Here is a 24020-nt window from a genome sequence, read left to right on the forward strand (position 1 = left end):
TCCTTGGGAAGCCATCAGATGGCCATGCCCCTCCCCTGGCCATGCTGCGTGCCCTCCTCTTCTTCGGGGACGGGTTCCCCCACCTCAGACCTCTGTCCCACCGTTCAGTCCTGAACCCCCATATCCCGGGGTCTCATCAGTGAGCCCAGCCTCACTTCTAGTTCTCCCAAGAACCTCGGGTTCTGGGGATGCATGTGCCCCCCAGCCGGGCATGTAGTGAGGGGCCCCAGCACAAAGCCTGGCATGGCGCCAGAGCCGCTGCTGAGCTTTTCACATGCCTGATGGGAAAACGAGTCTCGCTATTTTGGATTCATCCTCTTGTATTTTACCAAATACTGTGGCCCCCTGCAAAACCTCCACCCTAATCGAGAGGAGTGGTTCTGATTACCTCTGGCTGCTTCCAAAAGCACGTCGTGAGGAAACATGCATGGCCCCTCCCGGGTCCTTTCCAGAACAGGGCTGGGGCTTCTGAGGAGGGCGAGCGGAGAAACTGAGGCTCCTCTGCGAGAGATCCCCATCCAGATGCCCCGGTCTGCTTTATTAAAGCGCCGATTTTGTAAGTTAAAGCCTGAAATTCTTGTCCTAAAGCAAAAAAAATAGCGTTTTTGCGCGTTGTGCAATAGCGACAGTGATGGCCACTCCCTATGCTGGGCCAGCCGTGGACCAGGCACGTGAGATGCATCCCCTCCCGTCCTCTCCCCAGTAGTTCCCTGATAGGAGGCTCAGAGATGTCAAGTCCTTTCTCTTCGGTTAGTCACAGCTTCGGCTCCACCAGCGGGGTCCTTCATTGTTGTGGGTTTGAATGGGGTCGTGTGGTTGCGAGGACGGCTGCACGCATTGTCCCCTGCCCTCGTGGTGGTCTTAATTGTGGAATTTCAGGCATCAGCAGGCAAACAGGAGGTTTTCTGCTTGGCTTGGAGGAGGAAGGGTACTTTTGCCAAACAACCCCCCCAAAATCACTCACCATCTTCTTAAGAGTCCTGGAAACCCGTCAAGGCTCTTTCCAAAGTTGGCAGATAGCGCCACCCTTTCCACCCGGCGCTGTTTTTGAAAAGCAGTTAGATGGCGCCACCTTCAGTGTAAGAGGGTCATTGCAGTAGTCAGAGGAGGGCAAATACAGCCATTGGTACTCTCAGTTGGGGGCGGGGGTGTCCTGCGTCCCTCCCACACGTGCCAGAGCTTACCGAAATAAACTGAGGTCATCCTCCTCGAGGCAGCGGATGGGCAGGCGCTCCAAAAATAAGCCATTCCAGGGCCCAAAGGACAATAAAGGGAAAACCGCATGGAGAGCTGTGAAAAGAACAGGTGCAAAGGTCCTGAGGCAGGAGGGGGCTTTGGTTTGTTCTGTGGGTGGAAATAGGGCAGCTGTGGGATGGGGGCCAGGTCATAAACACAGGGTGTCTCCTGTACTCAGATTTCCCTCCCAGCGCTGGCACTGGCCCCTCTGTTCTGCATGGTTCAGACTTTAAATTCAGACACGTCTGCTTCCTACCTGCTACCCTTTGTCCCCTTTGCTCTGAAATAAGAACCCGTGCATCACGAATAGAATGAGGTCACACCTGTGAGGTGCCCCACTCGCAGTGGGCAGTCAGAGCATGCTCCCTTTCCCTTCCTGATGACAGGCGCCACCCAGAAATCCAGGGTGCCAGGCTTTCTTCTCGGGTGTAGCCAGAGATCCGGCATTCCCTCCTCCCTGGGAAATGGGGGCAGCTCGTCTTTAACTGTATTCTCACCTCTGCCTGCAGGATAATGCATGACGAAGTAAGCGAGACGGAGAATATCCGGAAGAACCTTGCCATTGAGCGCATGATCATCGAAGGTTGTGAGATCCTTTTGGACACCAGCCAGACGTTCGTGAGACAAGGTAAGGCCTCTGCACCTTACCTGTCCCCAAGGTGAGCACCACGGAGGCAGGGGGGCAGAATTAGGGAAAACTGCCTGTTGGCTTGGCTGCCACATGCCAAAACCTGCCAGCGTTTTTGCAGAGTATTTTGGGGTTGCTGGTGAATGTGATAGCTACATGTAGATGCAGATATTATTGGTTTCACAGTTTTCTCCTTTCCAGATATAAACGTAATTCTACCCAGATGGCCTTGGTTTGTCTATTGTATGTCATAGTAAATACCGACATGTCCTTTCAGGGGAGAAAATATGGGTTGGGGGATGGGAATCGGTAACAATGACTCAGAGGCCTTCTCAGCATCCGGGGGGCATCGGTATGGGGTCAGCCCATCTGTCCTTCCCTTATCTTCCTTGGCCTCTTGGGCAAGGCCATGCTCACAGTTGCTTTCACCGGGGCAAGGCCTCCCCCACCCCTTGGCCTCTCCTTACCTTGGGAGCACGTTTGAGAGGCAGGTGAGAGGTGAGGAAAGGCTCTTTGGGGCTCTACCAGATTCAATTCTGGGAGTTCAGAGCTGGGATGTACTGAGGGGTCGCCTCCTTTGAGTTTCTTGTCCCGTGGGACACTCAGCTCCAGCCCAGAATGTCCCAGGGATGACCTCCAACCTGAGAATGGACCTCCAGTGCCCCCTCCACCTAGCCCTGGGATTCTCAGAGCCAGTGGAAACTTCCAGCACCTCCCACTGGCCTGTGCAACTGACCCTGTCCCTGCTGCCCTTGGCAAGGGCGTCCCCCTTGGCATTTGTGTTTCATGCCACTGTGTACCAGCCCTGAGCCCTCCTTCACAGTTCAGCCTGAGGCTGCTGAGCCCACAGCCAGCCCGCCTGGCTCCCCCTGAGCTGCATGGGGTGCTGTCTGGGCCATTTGCAGGCCCCTGTGTAGAAACCCCATGCACAGTTGGCTTGGAAGTGGCCTAGCACTCACTCTTCCTGGGGTGGGAATTGTCCCCACAGACCAAGAATCTGCGCCATTGCCCTGACCCCCAGCATCTCCCCCCACCCCTCGCCCACCCACCGAGAGGGTGGGTGGGCCCTGGAGACAAGACCCCTTTTACTTGTTCAGTTGCATCACCAACACTGGTGCCTGCCCTCTCATGCCAGGGCCACCTCTGGAACACCTAGAGAGCCAGCTCCAGTCCCACCATCCAGAAGCAAAGAGTGCGGTGGGAGGGGGAGGTGTGAAGAAGGCAAGGCAGCAGCAGTTTCGGGGCAGGGGGTGGGTGTCGGCGGGGCTGGCATGGTGGCCTGGAACAGGGCTGAGGAGCGTCCGGGCAGGCTTTCCGAGGAGGTGGCAGTGGAACTGAGCCCTGAGGATAAGTAGAGTTTACTAGCTGTGGATGGAGTGAAGAAAGGGCTTTCCAGACCGAGGAGCAGCGTGCAGGGAGCCAAGGAGAATCCGGCTCGGGGCAGAGGAAGGAGAAGAGGTGGGAGGGGCCTTGGATGCGTGAGTCCTGGGAGCAACAAAAAGCTGCGAAAAGGGTTTGAGGTGGGGAAACCAGTCCTGCTGGGTGCGTATTAGGAATGGAGAGAGCAGAGCACGGAGGGCAGATGGGTTTCATCGTGGGCACCTCCTCTGCCCACGGATGTCAGGAAGGGTTGTGAGGCTCCGCCTGGGCTCTGCACGAGAGTGGTGGTTGGTTGGTAACATCTGCCGCGGGTGCGCCCGACAGCACGCGGACGTTTTATTGTGCTGATCGCTCTGGGCCTGTAGCCAGCTCCCTGCTTTTCCAGCCTGCTGCTGTCCCTAGAGCCTGACTCAGCTCTCGTTCCCAGCACGCAGGCCATGCGCTTTAGGGCTCTTTTGTTTGGATGGTCCTGGCCCCCAGCCGGGACCCTGCTGCAAGGGGTCCTGCACGCAGCTTCTCTGATCACCTTCCACCCCGGGTCAGCCCTCAGGAGGGGCTGGGAACGCCTTCCTGCACCGCCACTGCCGCTGGCATCTCCACCCCACATCCACCGTGGAAGGCGGGTCGGGGTCGAGGGGCCTCCTGACGACGGGCTCAGAGTCTCCCCCTTCCCCCGACAGGCTCTCTCATCCAGGTGCCCATGTCCGAGAAGGGCAAGATCACCAGAGGGCGTCTAGGGTCCCTGTCCCTAAAGAAAGAGGGCGAGCGACAGTGCTTCCTGTTTTCGAAGCACCTAATTATCTGTACCAGAGGCTCCGGTGGGAAACTTCACCTGACCAAGGTAAGGACCGCAGGAGAGGAGCTCCCAGGGGGGTTGGCTGGCCCTTGGCAGGGCATCCAGAGAGCAGGCAAGGGTACCTGGGACACACGAGTGACCACACGTGTTCACATGCACATGCACAGGCACCCTGGCTTAGCTGGCTGGTTGGAATGAGCAGACTGTCTCCTGAAATGAGACTGTGAATTTCAAAGACCCCAAAACACCTGGAAAAGCTCTTAAAAGGCCCATAGTGTGTGTGTGTGTGTGTGTGTGTGTTGAGTTGGGGTCAGGAGGGAAGGGCAAAGGAGGACATGTGGCTGAGGACTGCACAAGAACTTGGAGTCTTTTTTGCATTGCCCACAAAAATGGATTTGCAGACTTGGCCAGCTCTACCTGGGCCAGCCCATCCGGGAGACCTCTGAGAAGCTCACAGGACCTGCCCTCCAGACCCCGTAGCTTGCAGGAGACCCCACACACTCTACTAACCCAGAAGGTAGAGGGGAATGAGCATCTCAAACTCTCCCCTGCTGCCCCAGCAGACCCCAGGGCCTTTGCTCACGCTGTCCACTCAGCTGCATAGACCTCTTTCTCCCCCGCAGACCCCCTCACACCCGTCAAGGTCTGCTCAAGCTGTACCCCTGCTGGGAAGCACCCCAGGCACAGTCCCCTCCACATCCCATTTTCCTGAGCTTGGCCTCTGAACCTGCCCTCCCTGTTCCTCGGTTCCTCATCTATAAAATGGGAGAACTTTCTCAGAGAGCATCATAAGGATGTGATGAGCTAGTGATGGACGTAAATTTGCTCTGTGTAAACTGCAGAGTACTTACCTCCGAGAAGCTACAGCCTTCCCAGCACACACCCATCCCTGTGGAACCTGCTTCAGCGGATTTCAAGTCTGAACCTACCGAGGTCTGGGAACGGCCAGGAGAAGCCCTTAACTGAGCCAGAGCATCCGAGAAACAGTCTTCCCGATCCTGGAGGCCTGGCCCGAAACCTCCTGCAGAGGGAGCAGCTCAAGCAACGGCTCCAGGGAAAACGCTGCTTATGTCGACAAATTAGTTGACTAGCTGCACAAGGGAAAATTAATTTACAAATATTGAATCCTCCAGTGTCCACCAAATTATGTATCAAGGAAAGCATTCATTATTTATTAGCTCTGGAGTTTCTGCTGTGAAGATGTCTGTCCAGGGCTGGGGTGGGAATGGTTCCGTCAGCAGGTGGGAGTTGGCAGGGGCAGGGTGGACCGGAGACCGTAAGGCAACTTCTTGTTCGAAAAGTAAAGCTGTTTGGTATTGTGTGTGTGTGTGTGTGTGTGTGTGTGTGTGTGTGTGTGTGTGTGTGTGTGCGCGCGCGCCCCCCCGCATGAGTCTGTGTGTGTTTGGGATTCTTTGGTTGGTTGGTTGGGTTTGTCCTCATTTGTTTGTTGTTGTTGTTAAAGTCTCAGCATCCTGGTGAAGAACATGGAGTCAGAGTCTTGCTCTAATTCCAGCGCTTGCTTAATCATTGTGCTCCCTCGCTTCCGGGAGCCACAAGTTCAAACACAACTCACTTCTCTTTAAATATGACAACTGGGAATAGAACACCTTAAATCCTTTCTAAGGGGCATGCTACAAATCCGTGCCACAAAGACTTAAATGTACAAAAAGAATCAAGGACAGCAAAGTAAAAACGTCAGAGCCTGATGGGGCTTTCACGATTATCGAGCCCAGGGACACCACTGGATTGAGGAAGGGTCACTAGTCCCAGGCATTCACCCTGGGCTGCCAAGGAGCAGGGCCGGAGAAGCAGAACCCAGGATTTGGGGGCCCAGTCTGAGGTTCTTTCCAACCCCCCTCTCCTCCCACGTGGCAGCCGGCCTATCAAAGCTTTCATTGATAGGTAAGCTGCATCTCTACTGTTATCACGGTTTGTTGTACTAGCTATCTATTGCTGTGTAACAAATTACCCCCAGACATTGTGGCTTAGAAGAAGACACATTTACTTTTTCACAGTTTCTGTGGGTCAGGAGTGCAGGAGTAACTCACCTGGATGATCCTGGCTCAGGTCTCACGTGGGTTTGCAATTAAGATGATCAGCTGCTCAGACGTGGCCTCTCTCTCTCTCTAAGCCAACTCGGCAGGTGAACTCACTGCCCTCCCCCTGTCTATGTGGGACGTGACTCCCAGGGGTGTGGACCTTCCTGGCAACATGGGACAGAAATCCTAGAATGAGCTGGGACTCAGCATCAAGGGATTGAGAAAACCTTCTCGACCAAAAGGGGGAAGAGAGAAGTGAGACAAAATACAGTGTCAATGGCTGAGAGATTCTAAACAGAGTCAAGAGGTTCTCCTGGAGGCTATTCTTACGCATTATATAGATGTCACCTCTTCAGTCTTGTTGTATTGGAGTGACTAAAGGGAAGTAACTGAAGCAGTTGAGCTGTGTTCCAGTGGCCTAGATTCTTGAAGATAATTGTATGAAGATACGGCATTTAGAATGTGACTGTGTGATTGTGAGAACCTTGTGTCTGATGCTCCTTATATCCAGGGTATAGACAGATGAATAAAAAATATGGATATAAATAAATAAATAAACAATAGGGCGGACAAGGGGTAAAATAAATTGGGTAGACGGAAATACTAGTGGTCAATAAGAGGGAAGAGTGAGGGGTATCATGTATGAGGTTTTTTTTTCTTTTTATTTTTATTTATTTTTCTGGAGTGAAGCAAATGTTTCAAAAATGATCATGGTGATGAATACACAAGTATGTGATGATATTGTGAGCCATTGATTGTACACCATGTATGGAATGTTTGCACGTCAAGAATGTATGTTTGTTAAGTTTTTACGATAAAAATATTAAAATGAAAAAAATTAAAAATAAAAATAAAGGATGATCAGCTGGGGCTGAAGAGCTGCCAAGGCTGAGTAGGGCTGGACACCGCTTTCCCAAGACGGCGCACGCACGTGGCTGTCAGCTGGAGACCTCGGTCTGCATCCCTCGACGTCTCCTCCCAACATGGCAGCTGGCTTCTCCCAGAGCAAGAGAGCAGGAGAAGAAAAAGGAAGTCGTGAGGCCTTTTATGACCTGTCTCCAAAGTCACTCACTATCAGTTCTGCTTTATTCTTTTAACCAGAAGTAAGTCACTAAATCCAGCCCCCGCCCTAGAGGTGGAAAGTTAGGTTCCCCTTCTGAGGGGAGGAGTATCAGGAATTTGTAACTGCCGTTGTGGTTACTCTGCCTTCTCGTTCCAACTTCAAGAGAGCTCACCCAAGAGATGCTCACACACTCAGAGAGGGGAGGCAGTTTTTTCCAGCTCTCCAACAATTGGAAACCAGTAACTGACCTTGGTATGGGATCAGGGCTCCCGTCTCCGGGCCCCACCTCTAACTTGCCAGGAGAGCTTGGGCAGTCATTTGCCTTCCCTGACTTCATTTCTTCACTCTAAAGTGAGACTAGCAATGCCAGCGATGGGTCCGGGTCTACATGTCTCTATTTGTAACACCAGGAGTTTGGCCTAGAGCAGGGGATTTCAAACTTCTGCAGATTTAAGGCTATGAGGCGATGTTTGGAGATTCGGAGGGGGCAGGAAGAGGCCCAGCAGTCCAGGTCTGTCCGTCTTGCCCACAGCCTGACCTCCATCCTCGTTTGGGGAAGACCTCTCCGAGACACTCCCATTTGATCCTTCTTCTGTGAAGACAAAGTCCTTCAACTTGAATAGCACAGTTCCCAGCACACTTGGCGTGTGATCTGTGCATACGGACAGGCGTGTACGTGGATGGCCTTGCAGGCTGACCTTCTGGCATTCCTGAACCACTTACCTGCCCCCGATTCAGAGTGGTCACGCTGCGCTTCTCCCTTCCAGAACGGAGTCGTGTCCCTCATCGACTGCACCTTGTTGGAGGACCCGGAAAACATGGAGGAGGAAGGTGAGTGAGGGTGCATGTGTCTGTGCACACGTAGTGACGCGCACACTCGCACGTGCAGAAAGGCTGGGTCCAGGGAAGGGAGGGAGGGTGCCGACGCATGATGGCCCCTCTCCTGGGCGCAGAAAGGCTGGCCCTGGGGTCTCTAGAGAAAGAGCTCCTTGGCCCAGCAGGTGAGGGCAGCGATCAGCCTTCTCGGGCCCTTCATGACCCTTGGGCCTTCGTCCCAGTCATGCCAGTTGGGTTCAGGGGACCTGGCCTCTCGGTGGGCATCCCCATGCCGCCTGCAGGGGACCTGGCCTCTCGGTGGGCATCCCCATGCCGCCTGCAGGGGACCTGGCCTCTCGGTGGGCATCCCCATGCCGCCTGCAGGGGACCTGGCCTCTCGGTGGGCATCCCCATGCCGCCTGCAGGGGACCTGGCCTCTCGGTGGGCATCCCCATGCCGCCTGCAGGGGACCTGGCCTCTCGGTGGGCATCCCCATGCCGCCTGCAGGGGACCTGGCCTCTCGGTGGGCATCCCCATGCCGCCTGCAGGGGACCTGGCCTCTCGGTGGGCATCCCCATGCCGCCTGCAGGGGACCTGGCCTCTCGGTGGGCATCCCCATGCCGCCTGCAGGGGACCTGGCCTCTCGGTGGGCATCCCCATGCCGCCTGCAGGGGACCTGGCCTCTCGGTGGGCATCCCCATGCCGCCTGCAGGGGACCTGGCCTCTCGGTGGGCATCCCCATGCCGCCTGCAGGGGACCTGGCCTCTCGGTGGGCATCCCCATGCCGCCTGCAGGGGACCTGGCCTCTCGGTGGGCATCCCCATGCCGCCTGCACGAGGGCCCACTGAGCACAACGTGGGGTTGGACCCTGGGCTGAGCTGCACGGGGGAGGCCGGAGGAGGCTCAGCCCCATCTCTGTCCTCCAGTGGGAAGGGATGGCAGATGCTAGGACACGTGTCAGTGACAGAGGGAAGGCAGGGCTGGGGTTCCCAGGAGAGCAGAGGGGGGACCTCAGGGTGAACGGAGCATTTGAGCGGCAGACCAGAGGGATTTGGACAGGGAGCTGGGGGGAGGGGGCAGAGCCTGCCTCAGCCTGGCGGCCTTCCGTATGATTTCTCTCCCCAGGCATCAGGGCTGCGGATGGGCTCGTTTTTCTAGGTTAGGGGCTGGTGTCCATAGACTCTTGATTGAGCCAATGTCTATTCTCATCTCCGTCGCCCCCCCCCCCCCAGCCCCGAGCCAAGGCTCCGAGGTGACCTCTGGCTGCCCTGAGCTGTGCTAGGAGGTGGGCACACCTGCAGGACTCACCATCTCTGCCCCTCCCAAACGGGGGCCTCAGCCTGCTGGTCCAGCCTGGCTCAGGGTCTGCCAGGGGAAGGGAAAGGGGGTGATCTGCCCGCACACTTGACACCCCACTCACAACACGTACACACGTGCACCGCTGCACTGGGCTCTGCCCCCTGCATGTCCCTCCACTGAGGGCCAAGCCAAGCAGCTCCCCAAGGAAAGAGTAAATGTTTCCCAAAGCTCGTCTCCTCCTGGGCCCCAGGACAAGCTTCTCCAGCCTCCCCTATTAGAGACCCACCCACACACGGACACCCCACTCCTCGGAGAAGCCAATGGGCATCCCATCCCTGAGCCCCCACGCAGAAAGGGCTTCTCTGCCAAGCAAGGAACACTAAGTCCTTGGGGGCAGACCGGAGAGGACAGGACCTCCGAGGCAGCTAGTCCCACTCTCACTGCACAGGGGACCTCTGGAGCCCCGGGACACACAGCCAGCTGGGGCCTGGCTCCCTGAGGCTCCCCCAGGGCAGCGGCTCTCCCGGGAGCTGCTTCTCTGCAAGCCCCCAGCAGACCTTCAGAAAATTCTACCCCAACTAATGTGGGTGCATCGAAAGGCATCCCTAAACTGTGATACTGGTCATTCCGGATAAACAACTTCAAAGAACTCAAGGAACTTTTCAGGCTAGGAGCAGTCATAAACGTACTTAGAATTTACTTTCCCTTTGGGGAGCTCTAAACTGAGCTAAATGTCTAGCCTAGACTGTAAAATTTAAAGATCTCGAAGTTCTCAGTCTGGCCCCTGAAGGCCCCCCCACCAGGAGGTTGTGCACTGGTCCTGGTTTTGCCTCTGCCCTGCGTGGGGATCTTGGATAAATCCTCACTTGGGCCTCCGCTCCCCATTGCTGAAATGAGGGCAGAGGGCAGACCCCGCGACACCTGAGGCTCTCTGAAACCACAGCTGTCCCTGCGTGGTTGTAAGCGACTGCTGCTCTCCAGGTGTTAGCGTTTCCATGTTGAAACGGGAATTCCCTACCTTAGGGGGAAGAGGATTTGAAGGCCTGGTGTCCCCCCAGTGCAGAGCTTTCCCCAGGTGGTAAGGCAGGGAATGCTGTCCACACAGAGGGCCCCCACACCCCTTCTGTTAACTTCTTGCTTTGTAACTGGAAGCCAAAGGACCTGGCCAGGACATAGAGCATTTGGATTTTAAGATTGGGGTGGAACCAAAGGATTCTCCACCCTTTACCGTCATCCTTGTGGCCTCATCCAGACAAGAAAAGGCGGCGTGGACCAGCGACATCAGCCAGGTGAGCCGGGTCACCTGTTCTCTCAGGCCCCACCCGGAAACTGCATTAACCCCAGGGCTGAGCTCGGCTCCCTGTCCCATCCACAGAGCCTTGGGCCAGCCTCCAAGTAGGGTCCAGGAACCTCTTCCATCTGAATCACCCAGAAAGGTGATTTTAAAATCCAAATTCCTGCTAGAACCAAAGCTCTGATGCAAGACCAGGAATCTGCATTTTCTGTGAACGTCAGTAATATGCACGAGAAAGTTTGAGAACCCCCAGTGTGGATGGGTATTAGATGTAGTAGGGTTTGGAGAGAGAGAGAAATGTCTAGGGCAGCTCAGCGAGTCAGAGCGGGCTCTTGAGAACAAGCTCAGTGTCAGCGCGGCACGGCACGGGGGAGGTTTAGCCCCTCCTCTGCCTGCGGAGAAGAGAAGAGAAGGCACAGCAGTGGTGGGTCACCCTATTTGGAGCGTTAGCCAGAAAGCATAGACTCCCCGGTACCTGTGAGCGGACCCAGCGGGCCTGTGGTCACCGGAAGTTGAGGAGATGGGCAGAGGACTCTGGGAGAAGAGGCTGTTGGCAGGACGCAGGTCGACCCCGGGATGGCCCCTCCCTTAGCCCAGTGAGGGCTGGTTTTGGGGACCGGAGACTCCCGGCACCTGCTCCTGTGCCATCTGCCTGAGGTAGATCAGCTGCCAGCCGGAGAAAGAGCAGAGCTAGGCAGAGGCTCCCCCGTACCACGCAGGTGCTTTGGGGGTCTGTGGCCAGAGAAAGCAGGAAGGACAGCATGTTTGGGTTTGTCCACCTCCCTTGCTCCCTGCCTTCTGGTTTTATGCACCACCTCCTGCGCCCCTGGATGGCCGGCTCCCTGCCCCGCTTCCCGCCTGCCCCCCAGAGGAGTTCGGCCAAGCGGGGACCACGAGCAGCACGGACGTGCTCTTCCAGAGTCTTACCCACATGTCTGCAAAGAACCCGCACTCCCCTGGGGAAAACTAGAAATTTCGGGCATGTGCTTGGCCTGTCCCACGCACTGCCGCTGGCCAGAGGCTCCCATTCGTGGGCCTGGAGGGTGGCGGGACCAGGACCGCCCTGGAGCAGGGTTGCTGGGGGGGGGGGTCATCTGGCCATCCAGGTCGTGCTGCAGCGGCCCTGGCCCCCCGGGGCCCTCCCAGGGCTCTGACCCCCTGGCCTTCCGCAGTTGCCGCTAGACCCAGAGCTCAGGAGAGTTCTACGCTGTGAAGGTGGGAAAAGGCTGGGAAATGCAAAGTGGCAGCAGTTTACACTGCAAGGCGTTCTCGGGGCCCACGGGGTTGGGGCGATACTTGCAGGCACCCACCCCTCCCCCGGCACCCCCACGTCCTCCAAACCTGCGGGTCCTCTGATGCGCCAAGGGGCTCCCCCCACCCAAGCCATCCCGCCCGGCTGGGAAGAGACCTTCAGGCAGAAACATGAGGGCTCTGGGCATGCATCTTTTCTTTTTGTTTGGCTGGGTGCTTTTTATTCCAAGCAAAACGAGGATTTAGAATTTTTTCAAAGCATGAATAAAATGTTCGATTATCTGCTCCCCTCCGGCGAGCAGCCTTACCGTTCCCAGGGCGAGCCGCACACGTGGCTCTTTAATATTTAAGACTGTCGGCAGCATCTGAGCAGTGGGCCGAGGGCAGAGGGTGTGGCCAGCCCTGGGCTGCAGGGAGGCAGGGGAGAGCCTCCTCCCGCCCTGTGGGGCCCTGTGGGTGCCCTGTGGGTCTGTCCCATCCTGGACCCCGGACCCAGTGGGTGCCAGCGAGGTGGGGGTCACCCATTTGGGCAACAGCCCGGTGAGTGGGGCTCGTCATGCCACCTTGCAGAGAGGGACACTAAGGCCAAGGAGGCCGAGGAAATCCCCAAGGCCATCAGCTGGGACTCGAGGCCAGAGTCGGGGGTCGCTCTGAGGGGACGCTGCCCTTGGCTGGACGCTCGCTCTCTGGGTGCGGCCGCGGCCGGGGTCAGCCAACAGAGGCTGACGCTGGGTCCCCCTCTGCTTGCAGTGCGTGGATAACATCCGGTGCAACGGGCTCATGATGAACGCCTTCGAGGAGAGCTCCAAGGTGACCGTGCCGCAGATGATCAAGTAAGGGCTGTTGTTTCCGGGGCCCGGGGGAGGCGAACCCCTGTTTCATTTTTATGAGGGACTTTTTTTTTTTTTTTTTACATGGTCAGGCACCTGCTGAGCCACCATGGCCCGCCCTTTTTTTTTAAGTTTTATTGTGGTAACATATATAATGCAAAATTCCCCATTTTAATCATTTTTGAGTGGCTCAGTGGTGTTAATTGCATCCAGCAGCCTGGTGCTGCCGCCCCTACCATGCGTTACCAAAACTTCTCCCTTGCCCCAGACGGAAACTCTGTCCTACTAAATTGCAACGCCCCTTCCCCCTCCCCAAACCCGCATAACCACTGATCTTCTTTCTGTCTGTATGAATTTGCTTATTCTAGATATTTCACATAAGCGGGATCATGAATATTTATCCTTTTGTGCCTAGTCTCTTTCAAGCAACGTGGTATCTTCAGGGTTCCTCCGTGTTGTAGCATGGATTCCTTTTCGTGGTGAAATAATCTTCCGAGTGTGTCTGCACCCCATTTTGTTTATCCATTCGTCTCTTCACGGACGCTGCGTTCCTTCCATCTTCTGGCAGTTGTAATGCTGCTTTGAATGTTGTGTAAATAGCCATCTGAGTCCCTGTTTCCAGTTCTTTTGGGCATGAACCTAGAAGTGGGATTGTCGGGTCATATGGTAATTCTATGTTTAACTTTTTGGGAAGCCACCAAACTGCTTTCCATAGCAGTTGCCCCATTTTACATTCCCATCAGCTACGTGCAAGGGTTCTAGTTTCTCCATTCCTTAATTTCTCTGTTATTGTTCTTTTTATTGTAGCCATTTTAGTGGGCGTGGATCTCATTGTGGGTTTGATTTGCATTTTCCTCATGATGAGGAATGAGATATTCAAAGGGCTTGAATAGCTATTCAAGTCCTTTGCCCATTTTTTAAAGAATTTTTTATTAGAAAAATCATGCAGAAAATACAGAGGTCCCATAGACACTCCTTCACACCCACAGTTTTCCCTATTATTACACTTGGCATTCCTGCGGCACCTGTGATAAAATATTATCATAATTGGGCTATTAACTCTGGTCCATAGTTTACATTAGGGCATCCCTAGTTTTTAATGGGGTCAGTCAGAGGGAGGGGTAAGGGGTATAGTACATACGACTTTCTTTCTTCTGAAAAGAACTCATACGTACTATATGAGTCTTTTGACTGCTTGTATTTCCATCTACCCAATATATTTTACCTTTGTTTCCTTATCTTTTTTCTACCCCTTACCACTCCCTTTCATTGATCACTGGCACTTCAATCTACTAAATTTATTTTGACATTTGTTCCCTCTATTATTTATTTATTTTTAATCCATATGTCTTACTCATCTGTCCATACAGTAGATAAAAGAAACATCAGACACAAGATTTTCAGACACACAGTCACATTGCGAAAGCTGTATCATTATACAATCATCTTCAAGAAACATGGCTACTGGAACACAGCTCCACATTTTCAGGCAGTTCCCTCCAGCCTCTCCATTACAAAGGGTATATCTATATCATGCGTAAGAATAACCTCCAGGATAACCTCTCGACTCTGTTTGGAATCTCTCAGCCACTGACACTTTGTCTCATTTTACTCTTTCCCCTTTTGGTGGAGAAGGTTTTCTCAATCCCTTGATGCTGAGTCTCAGCTCATTCTAGGATTTCTGTCCCATGTTGCCAGGAAGGTCCACACCCCTGGGAGTCGTGTCCCACGCAGACAGGGGGAGGACAGTACCACATTTTTCGTGTGTGTTTTTGGGTGGAGGAGGCAGGGTGCGTGGGCCAAGAATTGAACCTGGGTCTCCCACAGGGCGGGCGAGAATTCTCCCACTGCACTCCCCGTGTACCCTGCAACCACTTTTTATGCTCTTTGTTTGGGGAGCTCAGCCCACGAAAGTGGTGCCTAGTTGTATTCCCAGTCCATAGAGAAGGCAAATAATTCATTCTCACAGAGCTTTGTGCTCTCTCCTGCCTTTCTCCAGAGCCCAGAAGGAAAGAGAGAACGTCTTGCACTCTCCATTTCTGGGTGGGTAAATGTTTTTCTAGGACACCTTTCACTGAGGGGACAACCCTTCAGGGATCCCGGCTTGACTTGGGGAGTGCATGCCAGCCGCCTGCCTCCCACAGTCCCAGGCCTTGTCTCCTGTCCCTTTTAAAACCCAAGACACTTGGTCTCCAAGAGCAGCAGATGCCCTGACGGCAGCTGAAATGTCACCTGGTTTTCAAATATCTCTTCGTTTTTGGCCCACGTGAGGGGTTTAGGATACAGCTAGGAAAAAGAAGTTGCAGCCTCCTCTTCTTCAGTGTCTCCTTCTACAGCCTCCCTCATTCCCGTCGTCAAGGAAACTCCTGCCGTCGGTTCCCGGGGAGAGGGCGGTGGGTGGGCGGTGGCCCTCGTGGAGAAGACAGCCGGGGGCTCCGGCCCCTTGAGAGCCGCGTCACCTGCTCCGCCCCCTCGCTCCCCAGGTCCGACGCTTCGCTGTACTGTGACGACGTCGACATCCGCTTCAGTAAGACCATGAACTCCTGCAAAGTGCTGCAGATCCGGTACGCCAGCGTGGAGCGGCTGCTGGAGAGGCTGACGGACCTGCGGTTCCTGAGCATCGACTTCCTCAACACCTTCCTGCACTCCTACCGCGTCTTCACCACCGCCGTGGTGGTCCTGGACAAGCTCATCACCATCTACAAGAAACCCATCAGCGCCATCCCCGCCAGGTGGGCAGCCCCGCGGCCGCCGCCCCGTCCTGCAGCGCATGGCTCCCGGGCCTCGGCTGTGCAGCCGCGCGGGGCCTAGGAGGGTCCCAGCGGAGGGGGAAACGCCGGCCCCGGGGAGCCAAGCCGGCCTCTGCCAACAGGCAGGAGGGGGTGACCCGCCTGATGCTGCCCTCACCCCCCACTCCCTGCTCCCCACCTCTCAGGACCCCTCTCTCTGTACAGTTCCTCCCCTGCTTGAAGCATAGGGTCCTACCCTTCTCCAAAGGATGATGCTCCCCCTACCCCACCCTGTACCATCCTCCCCATTTGAAAACAAGAGCGAAGGAAGGAAAAACTGCATCCTGTCTCGGGTTAAACTGCACCTCTGCTCCAGGGAGAAAAGTGGGGGCCCTTTGTGGTGTGCTTGGGGCAGCAGAGTGAAGGGGGCTGAGTCTTCACTGGCACTGCCCAAGCTGGAGTCCAGAGAGCTGAAGACATTTGCTCCAAGGCACAGCAAGTCTGCGGCTGTGAGGGGACTCGAACTCAGGGTCCCCGGACTCAGTGAGCCCACTCAGTGGTCACTCCTGTCTGGAAATCTTAGTTTGACAAAAGCTTTTCCCTCAATTGCACCAAATAAGGCCAGGCCCCACGCGAAGCACAGAGGAGTCGGTGTCAAATCAAACAAGGTCCCGCTTGCCTTGGGAGGGTCGTAAGGAAGGCCGTGATTAGTCCTTCTAATCACGTGGGGCATGGATAGATTCAGGGACCCGCCCTAGGCCCCTGGTGGACCCCAGCGCTCTTGGAGCAGTGCAGTCAGGAAACAGAGGGGCCAGCATGTGCCTCCCCTTCCTGAGAGGCCCCTGCCTGGCCTCAGTCGCCCAACTAGACACTTCCCCAGGTAAGCAGTGGTCAGAACCTGCACTGTATGGCTGTCAGGAGGTCAGCTCTGAGTCACGCCGACTCACCAGTGCTGCTGAGATGCCCGGGCTGGTCTCAGAGGTGAGCCCTGGACTGAGGAGGGGCCGGGGGCCTGGGGGCCTGAGGCGCTGACCTCCCTCCGCCAGGGCAAACCAGCTTCCCAGGATACCTGTTCTGCCCTCCACCTTCCCTAACTGGGGCAGGTCCAGTCTCGCTTTCACCCTGGACTCTTTCCCACCACCACGAGAAAGCAGGAGAAGTCTTCCCACTCAGGGTGGAGTTATTCCCCTGAGTAAATGACACCATTTCCCAGGTGGGCGGCCCTTCCTTTCCCAGCAGGGAAGGCAGCGCAGTGAAAAGAGCAGGTTCAAATCCCAGCTGTCAGCTCTGCCTCCTTGGCCGAGTCTCTTCGCTTCCCTGAGCCTCAGTTTCCTGTTTGTGAAATGGGAAGAAACCTGCCTCCTGAGGCAGTGGTGAGGAGTAAAAGAGATAAGAGCTGTCCAGCGGGAAACACAGAGCAGACCTATTCCCTGAACACGCGCTGTTATTTTCAGTATTACCATATGTGGCACCCTTTCCCGCCTGGCCCCCAGCCCTGTGCCTTATCGTGAGGGTGGCAGTGGTGTAACATGCCAAGGCCAGCCCTGCACGGCGGCCAGGTGGAAAGGATGCTGGGAGGCCAGGCTGCAGACAAGGCACCGTCTGCTCGTCCCTCAAGAACTCTTTCAGGATAAGGTCAGCGCTTGTGGGTGAGATGCCAGGCCCTTGCGTGGACGGGAAGGGGGTTCCGCCTGGAGGTCAAGGGGAACCCTTAGCCCCACATGTCGGATGCCGCTGCAGACCAGACAGAAGCAGAGGAGGGAGCATCGGCTGCACCCCAGCCTTCCGTGGAGACCCCACATCCCCACTCGCATTCACAGACCCTGGGTCACAGGTCATTTGATCACATCCCTTCGGCCCGCCCTCCAGTGCAAACCCACTTGCTCAGGGTCAGCCCCTGTTTCAGGGCTCATGAGAGCGAGGGATCCATGGGTGCTGTCCTCGCCCCGAGAGATGGGGGCGCGCGTGAGACAGGCTGGGCCTCCCCTGACCATTTAGTTTTCCTCTCTGCCTCCCCCCAGGTCGCTGGAGCTCCTGTTCGCCAGCAGCCAGAGCAGCAAGCTTCTGTATGGCGAACCCCCCAAGTCCCCGCGTGCCACCCGCAAGTTCTCCTCCCCGCCCCCCCTGTCCCTCAGCCGGACGTCGTCGCCCAGCCGCCGGCGGAAGCTGTCCCTCAACATCCCCACCATCACAGGCGGCAAGGCTCTGGACCTGGCCGCGCTCAGCTGCAGCTCCAACGGCTACACCAGCGTGTTCTCCGCCATGCCGCCCTTCAGCAAGCCCACGCTGGACACCAGCAAGCTCTACGTGTCCAGCAGCTTCGCCAACAAGATCCCGGATGAGGGTGATACCCCTGGCGAGAAGCCTGAAGACGCCTCGGCTCTCGGCAAGCAGGGTGAGCGGCCCTTTGGCTCATGGACCCTGTGAGGCTTGGGCCAGCCCAGCTAGCCCTCGAGGGCCCAGCTCGAGGTGCCGGGGTGCAGAGAAGCAGTTGCGGAGCTGTATGTGAGAGCCCAGGCAGGAATTCCAGGGCAACTTCATACTTTAGGTGGGAGTCACTCCCGCTGTCCTGATGACAGCTTGGCCTTCGTCGCCGTATTCGTCCATCTCTGCAGTGGACCTGTCCTGGGCACCCAGTCTGGGCCAGACTCCATTCGGAAGCCTGGAGAGACAGAGGTGGTCCAGCCGAGTTCCTGCACCACGGGATTCCCGGTGCTCCTCCAGCTGAGGAGCCAGCCCAGACACTGGGTGCCTGCTGTGTGCTGTGTTAGAGGGCAGTGGAGGGGCACGGAGGGTGGAGTCGGGACACCCTCAGGGGAGTCGGCGGAGGCTGCCTGAAAGACAGATTGGATGCATTTCCACAAGGAGGAAGGGAAAGCACTCTAGGTAAAGGGAATGGAAGGTACAAGACTGAGGAGCCAGAAAGAACACTGTGTGTTCTGGGAACCCAGCCTACCTGGAGTGTGGGGTATGGAAGGAGGAGCTGGAAGTGACAGTGGAGCAGGCTGGGGCCTCCCTCCTCCCACAGCCTCTCCTGACATTTGTTTGGGGGTTAGGTCTGGTTCTGATATCAGGTAAGGCCATACCTGGGCACCACCAACATCCTGTCTTGGCTACTACTGTGAGAGAACACACACGCACACACACACTTACACACAACCCTGGGCTGGTCAAAAGCCAGGCTTTAAAGAGCAGACCTTTGAAAAAGACTTCCAAGATGGTCAGGATTTCTCTCCCCTGAGTTGAGAAGAGGGGAGGCAGAAGACACTTCCAGCCAAGGGCACACACCCGAGCGGCTGCTTCAGCAGCAGCATTTACTGTGGCCCGTACAGTAAATGGGTGGCACACACAGCTGAAGTCCACGGCCAAGGCAGTGGCCTGCCGGAGAGCCCCAGATGCCATCCTGCAGGTACAAAGGTCCCAGGGAGTGGAATCATCTGACAGAAACGCACAGTGACTCCCCTCGATGAGGTCCAGTCTGTCCCATTATAAAATCACAAAATGTAATGCAGTCACATAAAATGTAATGCAGGATGATCCTGAGATAGCACCTGGTACCAGGCTTCTTGACCAGTGATCCGGGGAACCGTGAACCCCGTTTTTAATTGTGTGACAAACTGTGTGTAGGGTGTGTGTGTGTGTGTGTGTTCATGTAGGCATTCTTTTCTAAAGAAAAGCTATAGCCTTCTTTGGGTTTTCAAAAGGATCAAGTGTAATTCTGCTCGTTTTCTAGTTGTGGAAACTGAGGCTCAGAGAAGTTCAGAGTTTTTACCAGGAGCTCACCAAGCCAGAGCTGAACTTTGAGTATAATTTGTCACCTTTCCCCAAAGTGTTCCCAAGATTAGGGAGAATCTACTGAGCGTGGCCAATGGCATGGGGCAACAGGCACAAAGCAGGATTGTCCTGGGCAAACCAGGACAGATGGTCACCCTAAGTTCTCACCAAAAAAGAGAACAGAAACCTTGCTAGTCAACGTTTGGACTAGCTGTCACCTGGGAACTTTTTAGAAGGGCAAATTCTCAGGTCCTGCCCAGCCCTCAGATCAGACCCCGCATCCTAACACTGTCCCCAGTTGTGCCCATTAAGGTTTGAGAAGCTCATAGAGCAGAAGCCCTTGCTGGGTATCCATCGTGGGAAGGTTCTGAGAAGTCCTAAGGCAAATAAAGCTGTTAAACTCTGTTTAACTAGCGTATCCCAAATTTAGTGTTTTGCCTCAAAAAATTACAAATATGAATTTTAAAATGGATGAATAACTGAGAAAAGCAAAATCACTTTTCTTCTCTTCTCCCAGGCTCTGAAGTCTCTGTGAGGGAAGAGTCGGACGTTGATCAAAACCAGAGTGATGATGGTGAGACAGAGACCTCCCCAACGAAATCTCCAATAACCCCGAAATCGGTCAAGAGCAAAAATTCTTCAGGTACGATTCACCACCGAGAAGGACGAATAGATTCCCAGAGGATGGTTAAGACGAAAGCGAGGACAGGGCCACAGCAGGTCAGGTAGAGGTGGTCTGGAGCGCCCCTTCTGTGGTCACTCCTCCGGCCACTCTGCTGGTACTCCGTCTGTCCCTGCTCTTCAGCTCAGTGTCATGTTCCCCCATTCTCAGATGAGACCTCTAACTCCCCCAGGGCAGGTGGGCAGAAGGCCAGCCTCTTAGGACCCATGCATGAAGCTCCAGACTCAGAAGGGGCCTCCTGAGCTCCTACTGCCCAATAGGCCTGTGCTGGGTCCTTTCATTATCCTGACAGATGTGTGATGTGGCCACGCTAGTCCCATTTTCCAAGTGAGGAAAAGGACTCCGAGAAGTTGTGACGCTGCTTCCCCTCCCCGCGCCCCACCTCCACCCCATCCAGCCTCACGTCTCAGCATTGTGGTCCTGAAGAGTGACAGCGGGACTGTCTGACTTTTCGGCTCCCATAAATCACCTCACCACACATTCTGCCCAGTTGCCATATCATTCTCTGTCTGTCCATCGGGCATCCGTCTATCCATCCATGCATCCATCTGTCTATCCATCTATCTACTTATCAATCCATTTTCTCAACACTTGAGTGTCAGTCGTATACATTGTACTCCTTGAACACTTAATACTGCCGTGTACATTTCCTAAGAACAAAATACTCACTTCTGTGTCCACCAAAAGTGCAATATTGACAATGAAGCTTACAGTCTCTGTTCAAGTTTTCTCATATGTCCCCATCATGTCCTCGTGAGCCTTTTCTCACCCGTTGTTAGATCCCATCCAGAATCATAAATTGCCTTAAGTAATCGGTGTCTCTTTTATTGCTCCCTCTTTTTTTTGTTTTAATTGTGGGAACATAGATACAATATAAAATTTCCCGTCTCAAGCCCTCCCAAGCATACGGTTACATTGCGATACTCTCTCCATCTCCCGTTGCTAAAGCTTTCTCTAACAGCAATCCTACACCCATTTTGCATTAACTTCCCCTCCCCTAAACCCTCGGCACTAGCCACCTGTGAACTTGCATATTCCACAATATGCTTAAATGTAACGTCCTAGCTCTATAATAACCTCATTTACGTTGATCCCAACTTAACTGTAATAGTTTCCTCAAACTATGTTCCTATACCCCTCTGTCCCCCACCTTTAAATAGTTCCTCTCACAAATTGCATGTTTATACATTAGGAGTCCAGAACCACTGATTTATCATTATATTTTATGCATTTTCTTTTTAGAAATTTAGGAAGTAAAAAAGTGGAGTTACAAACCAAAAATACAATAGCATTGGCATTTACATTTACCCCAGGTAATGCAGCTTTGGTCAATTGTCTATGGTCCTTTCCTTTCCACCTGCAGAACTCTCTTTAGCATCTCTTAGAAAGCCAGTTTAGTAGTGATGAACTCCCCCAGCTTTTGTTTATCAGGGACTGTCTCAATTTCTCTCCCTTATTTTTGAAATTCAGTTTGGACAGATATAGAATTCTTGGCTGGCAGTTTTTTGCTCTCAGCACTTTAAAAATGTCTTCCCACTGCTTTCTTACCTCCATGGTTTGTGATGAGAAGTCAGCATTTAATCTATTTGAGGCTCCCTTGTACATGACGCGCTGCTTCTCTCTTGTGGCTTTCAGAATTCTATCTTTAACTTTGGCACTCGGCATTTTGATTATAGTATTTTGTGGCGTAGGTTTATTTGGGTTTATCGTGTTTGGAGTTCATTAAGCATCTTGGATGTGTATATGCATATCTTGTGTTAAATTTGGGAAGTTGTCAGCCATTATTTCTTTCAATATTCTCTGTGCACTTCTCTCTTTCTCCTCCTCCTAGGAGAAGCGTATACTGTGATATACTTGATGGTATCCCATAGGTTCCTCGGGCTCTACTCAACTTTTCATCATTCATTCTTCTTTCTGCTTCTCAGACTATAAGGATTTCAACTGTTTTATCTTCAAGTAGCCTTCAGCTGTGTATGGTTCCGTGTCTTAATTTCTGTCTGTCTGTTATTGTTCCCCATGCTCATCTCTCATTTTCCTGATTTCCTTTAGTTCTTTGTCCATGTTTTCCTTTAGTTCTTTGACTATACTTAGAACCATTTTCTTTAAATCTTTGTCTGCTATATCCCAGGTCTGGTCTCCTCCTTGATGGTTTCAAATGTTTTACTTTTCTCCTTTGCCTGGGACACGACTTCCTGTTTCTTTGAATGTTTTGTGACTTTTTGTTGAAACCTGGACATTTTGATATCTTAGTGAGGTACTATCACTAGTACTTAGACTGAGGCTTCTGTTCCTTAAGCTTATATCCAGCTAGTGTTATAATAGAGCTTTCCTTGATTGTCAGGAGCTAACAAAAAGAGAGAGAAAGAAAAGGAAAGATGAAGAAAAAAAAAAGAAAACACCTTTCCCATTCTTTGCAGATTAACCGGGGTGAGTGCTGTCCTTCAGAGCTTATCCATATGATGAGTTTAGAGAACAGCTCCAGGCCAAAGCATAGGGGCTGCCCTCGTCCTTTCTGGGCATGCATCTTATCTTGGACATGTACATATGGCCCTAGGAATTCCCCCATGTACATGGTTCCTCTTCGCAAGGAAAGTTTCCTCCTGGCCCTGGGTACTACACTGTATGTCCTACAGCCCAGCAATCACGTGCCCGAGGTGGCACAACGTGACTGCTCTCCCACAGCGTTCTGTAGGAAGGCTCTGTGAGCTGCCGTCTACATGCAGAGTAAGTTCTGGGACGGCAGGTCTCCGGGTCACCACCAGAAAGACTGGGCCAGACATACCTGCTCCCAGTGTACACATCACTCTGCAACCTCCAGAACCGGGAGCACAGGCTGGCTCCGTCCTGAGAAGGTAAGGCATGAGACGGGCACAGCCAGCATGCCACAAGGTCCCTCTTCTGTTAGAAGCCTTTTCCTTGATTTGGTACTTGCCCTGCCACTGCCATCCTTTAACTCTTTGCTGGAGCTTTTAGATATTTAAATATTTCTGCCAGTTCTTGCTGATTGTTCAAAGCTTCTGTCGGGGGCACAGAGCCCTGAAGCATCTCACTCTCTGCCGTCTTGATTGGGGTTGAGCCAAACATTGAGTTTTTAAAATAAGCCCTCACATGTGTCCCTCACAGCATAAGTATTGGTATTTTGTCCTGATTGTGGATTGCTTTTCAGAGACTTTCAAGATGAGGCTAAAGGTTTCTGAAGTTGGATTATACTACTATTAATATTAGAAAAGTATTATTAATAGAGTAACATTCTATGACATTTATTTAGCTTTTCACCCAATACAAAATACTTTCATCCATGTTATCTCCTTTAATCTTTATGTCAGCCTTTTGAAATAGGTATTAATATCCCCTTATCCACTTACAAGGCTCAGAGAGGTTAAGAAATTCGCCCAAGATCACACAGCTAGTAAGTACCGGGTAGGGGAGGCTTAGCCTTTCAATCCAGGTGGAGTGACTCCAACTCCAGTGTTTTCCTGTCATACCATGCTGATGAGCCTGTCGGTGTGAATTGTTGATGTCAGGCATTGGATGGGCTATGGATTAATCCCAGGTAGACCAGAAAGGGTAAGAAAGCTCAGCACGCCGTCCCCAAGCAGGCCTGTGCCAAGCTGGGCCTAACAGGTGAAGGGATTGGGAGGATCTAGGGAGATGGAAAGAGGGTCAGAGGGCCTTCATCGGAAGCAGAAGAGACAGGCAGGGCTGGGCTTTCCCGTCAGACCCCTTCACAGAGCTGTTAGCAGAACCACCATCCTTGGTGGCTCCACGCAGAGCCTGCCTGCATGGAGGCCGGGCAGCCGCAGACCCCTGGTTTTCTAACAGCCCAAGGGGCTGAGACCAGGGGAAATAAGGGTGGTTCTTTCTTCCCTGCAGAGTTCCCGCTCTTTTCCTACAACAATGGCGTTGTCATGACCTCCTGTCGGGAACTGGATAATAACCGCAGCGCCCTCTCGGCTGCCTCTGCCTTTGCCATAGCAACCGCAGGTGCCAACGAGGGCACCCCGAACAAGGAAAAGTACCGCAGGATGTCCTTAGCAAGTGCAGGTATGTTGGGCATGTGGGGTCTCCGCACCCGGACCTCCCTCAGGTCAGCCCCACTGGGTGAGGTCTGTGCCCGGGGAGGGCTCGGGCTGGCTGGTATTGGAGGCGTGGCCGGGGGCCCACTCCCCCACGTGCCCAGATCACCTTGCTAAAAGCACAGGT

At 53.8% G+C, this 24020-nt stretch overlaps 1 protein-coding gene across 6 annotated transcripts in view; it reads left to right on the plus strand.

Annotated features, from left to right (window-relative positions):
- RASGRF1 (Ras protein specific guanine nucleotide releasing factor 1) overlaps positions 1 to 24020 on the plus strand; it is a 107359-nt gene that overhangs the window by 51316 nt on the left and 32023 nt on the right. For all 6 annotated transcript variants that reach the window (XM_077128550.1, XM_077128551.1, XM_077128554.1 and 3 more), the window contains 9 exons: positions 1746 to 1864; positions 3925 to 4085; positions 7910 to 7973; positions 10410 to 10546; positions 12553 to 12635; positions 15116 to 15364; positions 17383 to 17756; positions 19653 to 19778; positions 23691 to 23861. In XM_077128550.1, coding sequence (XP_076984665.1) covers positions 1746 to 1864; positions 3925 to 4085; positions 7910 to 7973; positions 10410 to 10546; positions 12553 to 12635; positions 15116 to 15364; positions 17383 to 17756; positions 19653 to 19778; positions 23691 to 23861 — 1484 coding nt within the window. The remainder of the gene's footprint in view (positions 1 to 1745; positions 1865 to 3924; positions 4086 to 7909; positions 7974 to 10409; positions 10547 to 12552; positions 12636 to 15115; positions 15365 to 17382; positions 17757 to 19652; positions 19779 to 23690; positions 23862 to 24020) is intronic.

This window comes from Tamandua tetradactyla, chromosome 14 (assembly GCF_023851605.1).
Source record: "Tamandua tetradactyla isolate mTamTet1 chromosome 14, mTamTet1.pri, whole genome shotgun sequence".
NCBI lineage: Eukaryota > Metazoa > Chordata > Mammalia > Pilosa > Myrmecophagidae > Tamandua > Tamandua tetradactyla.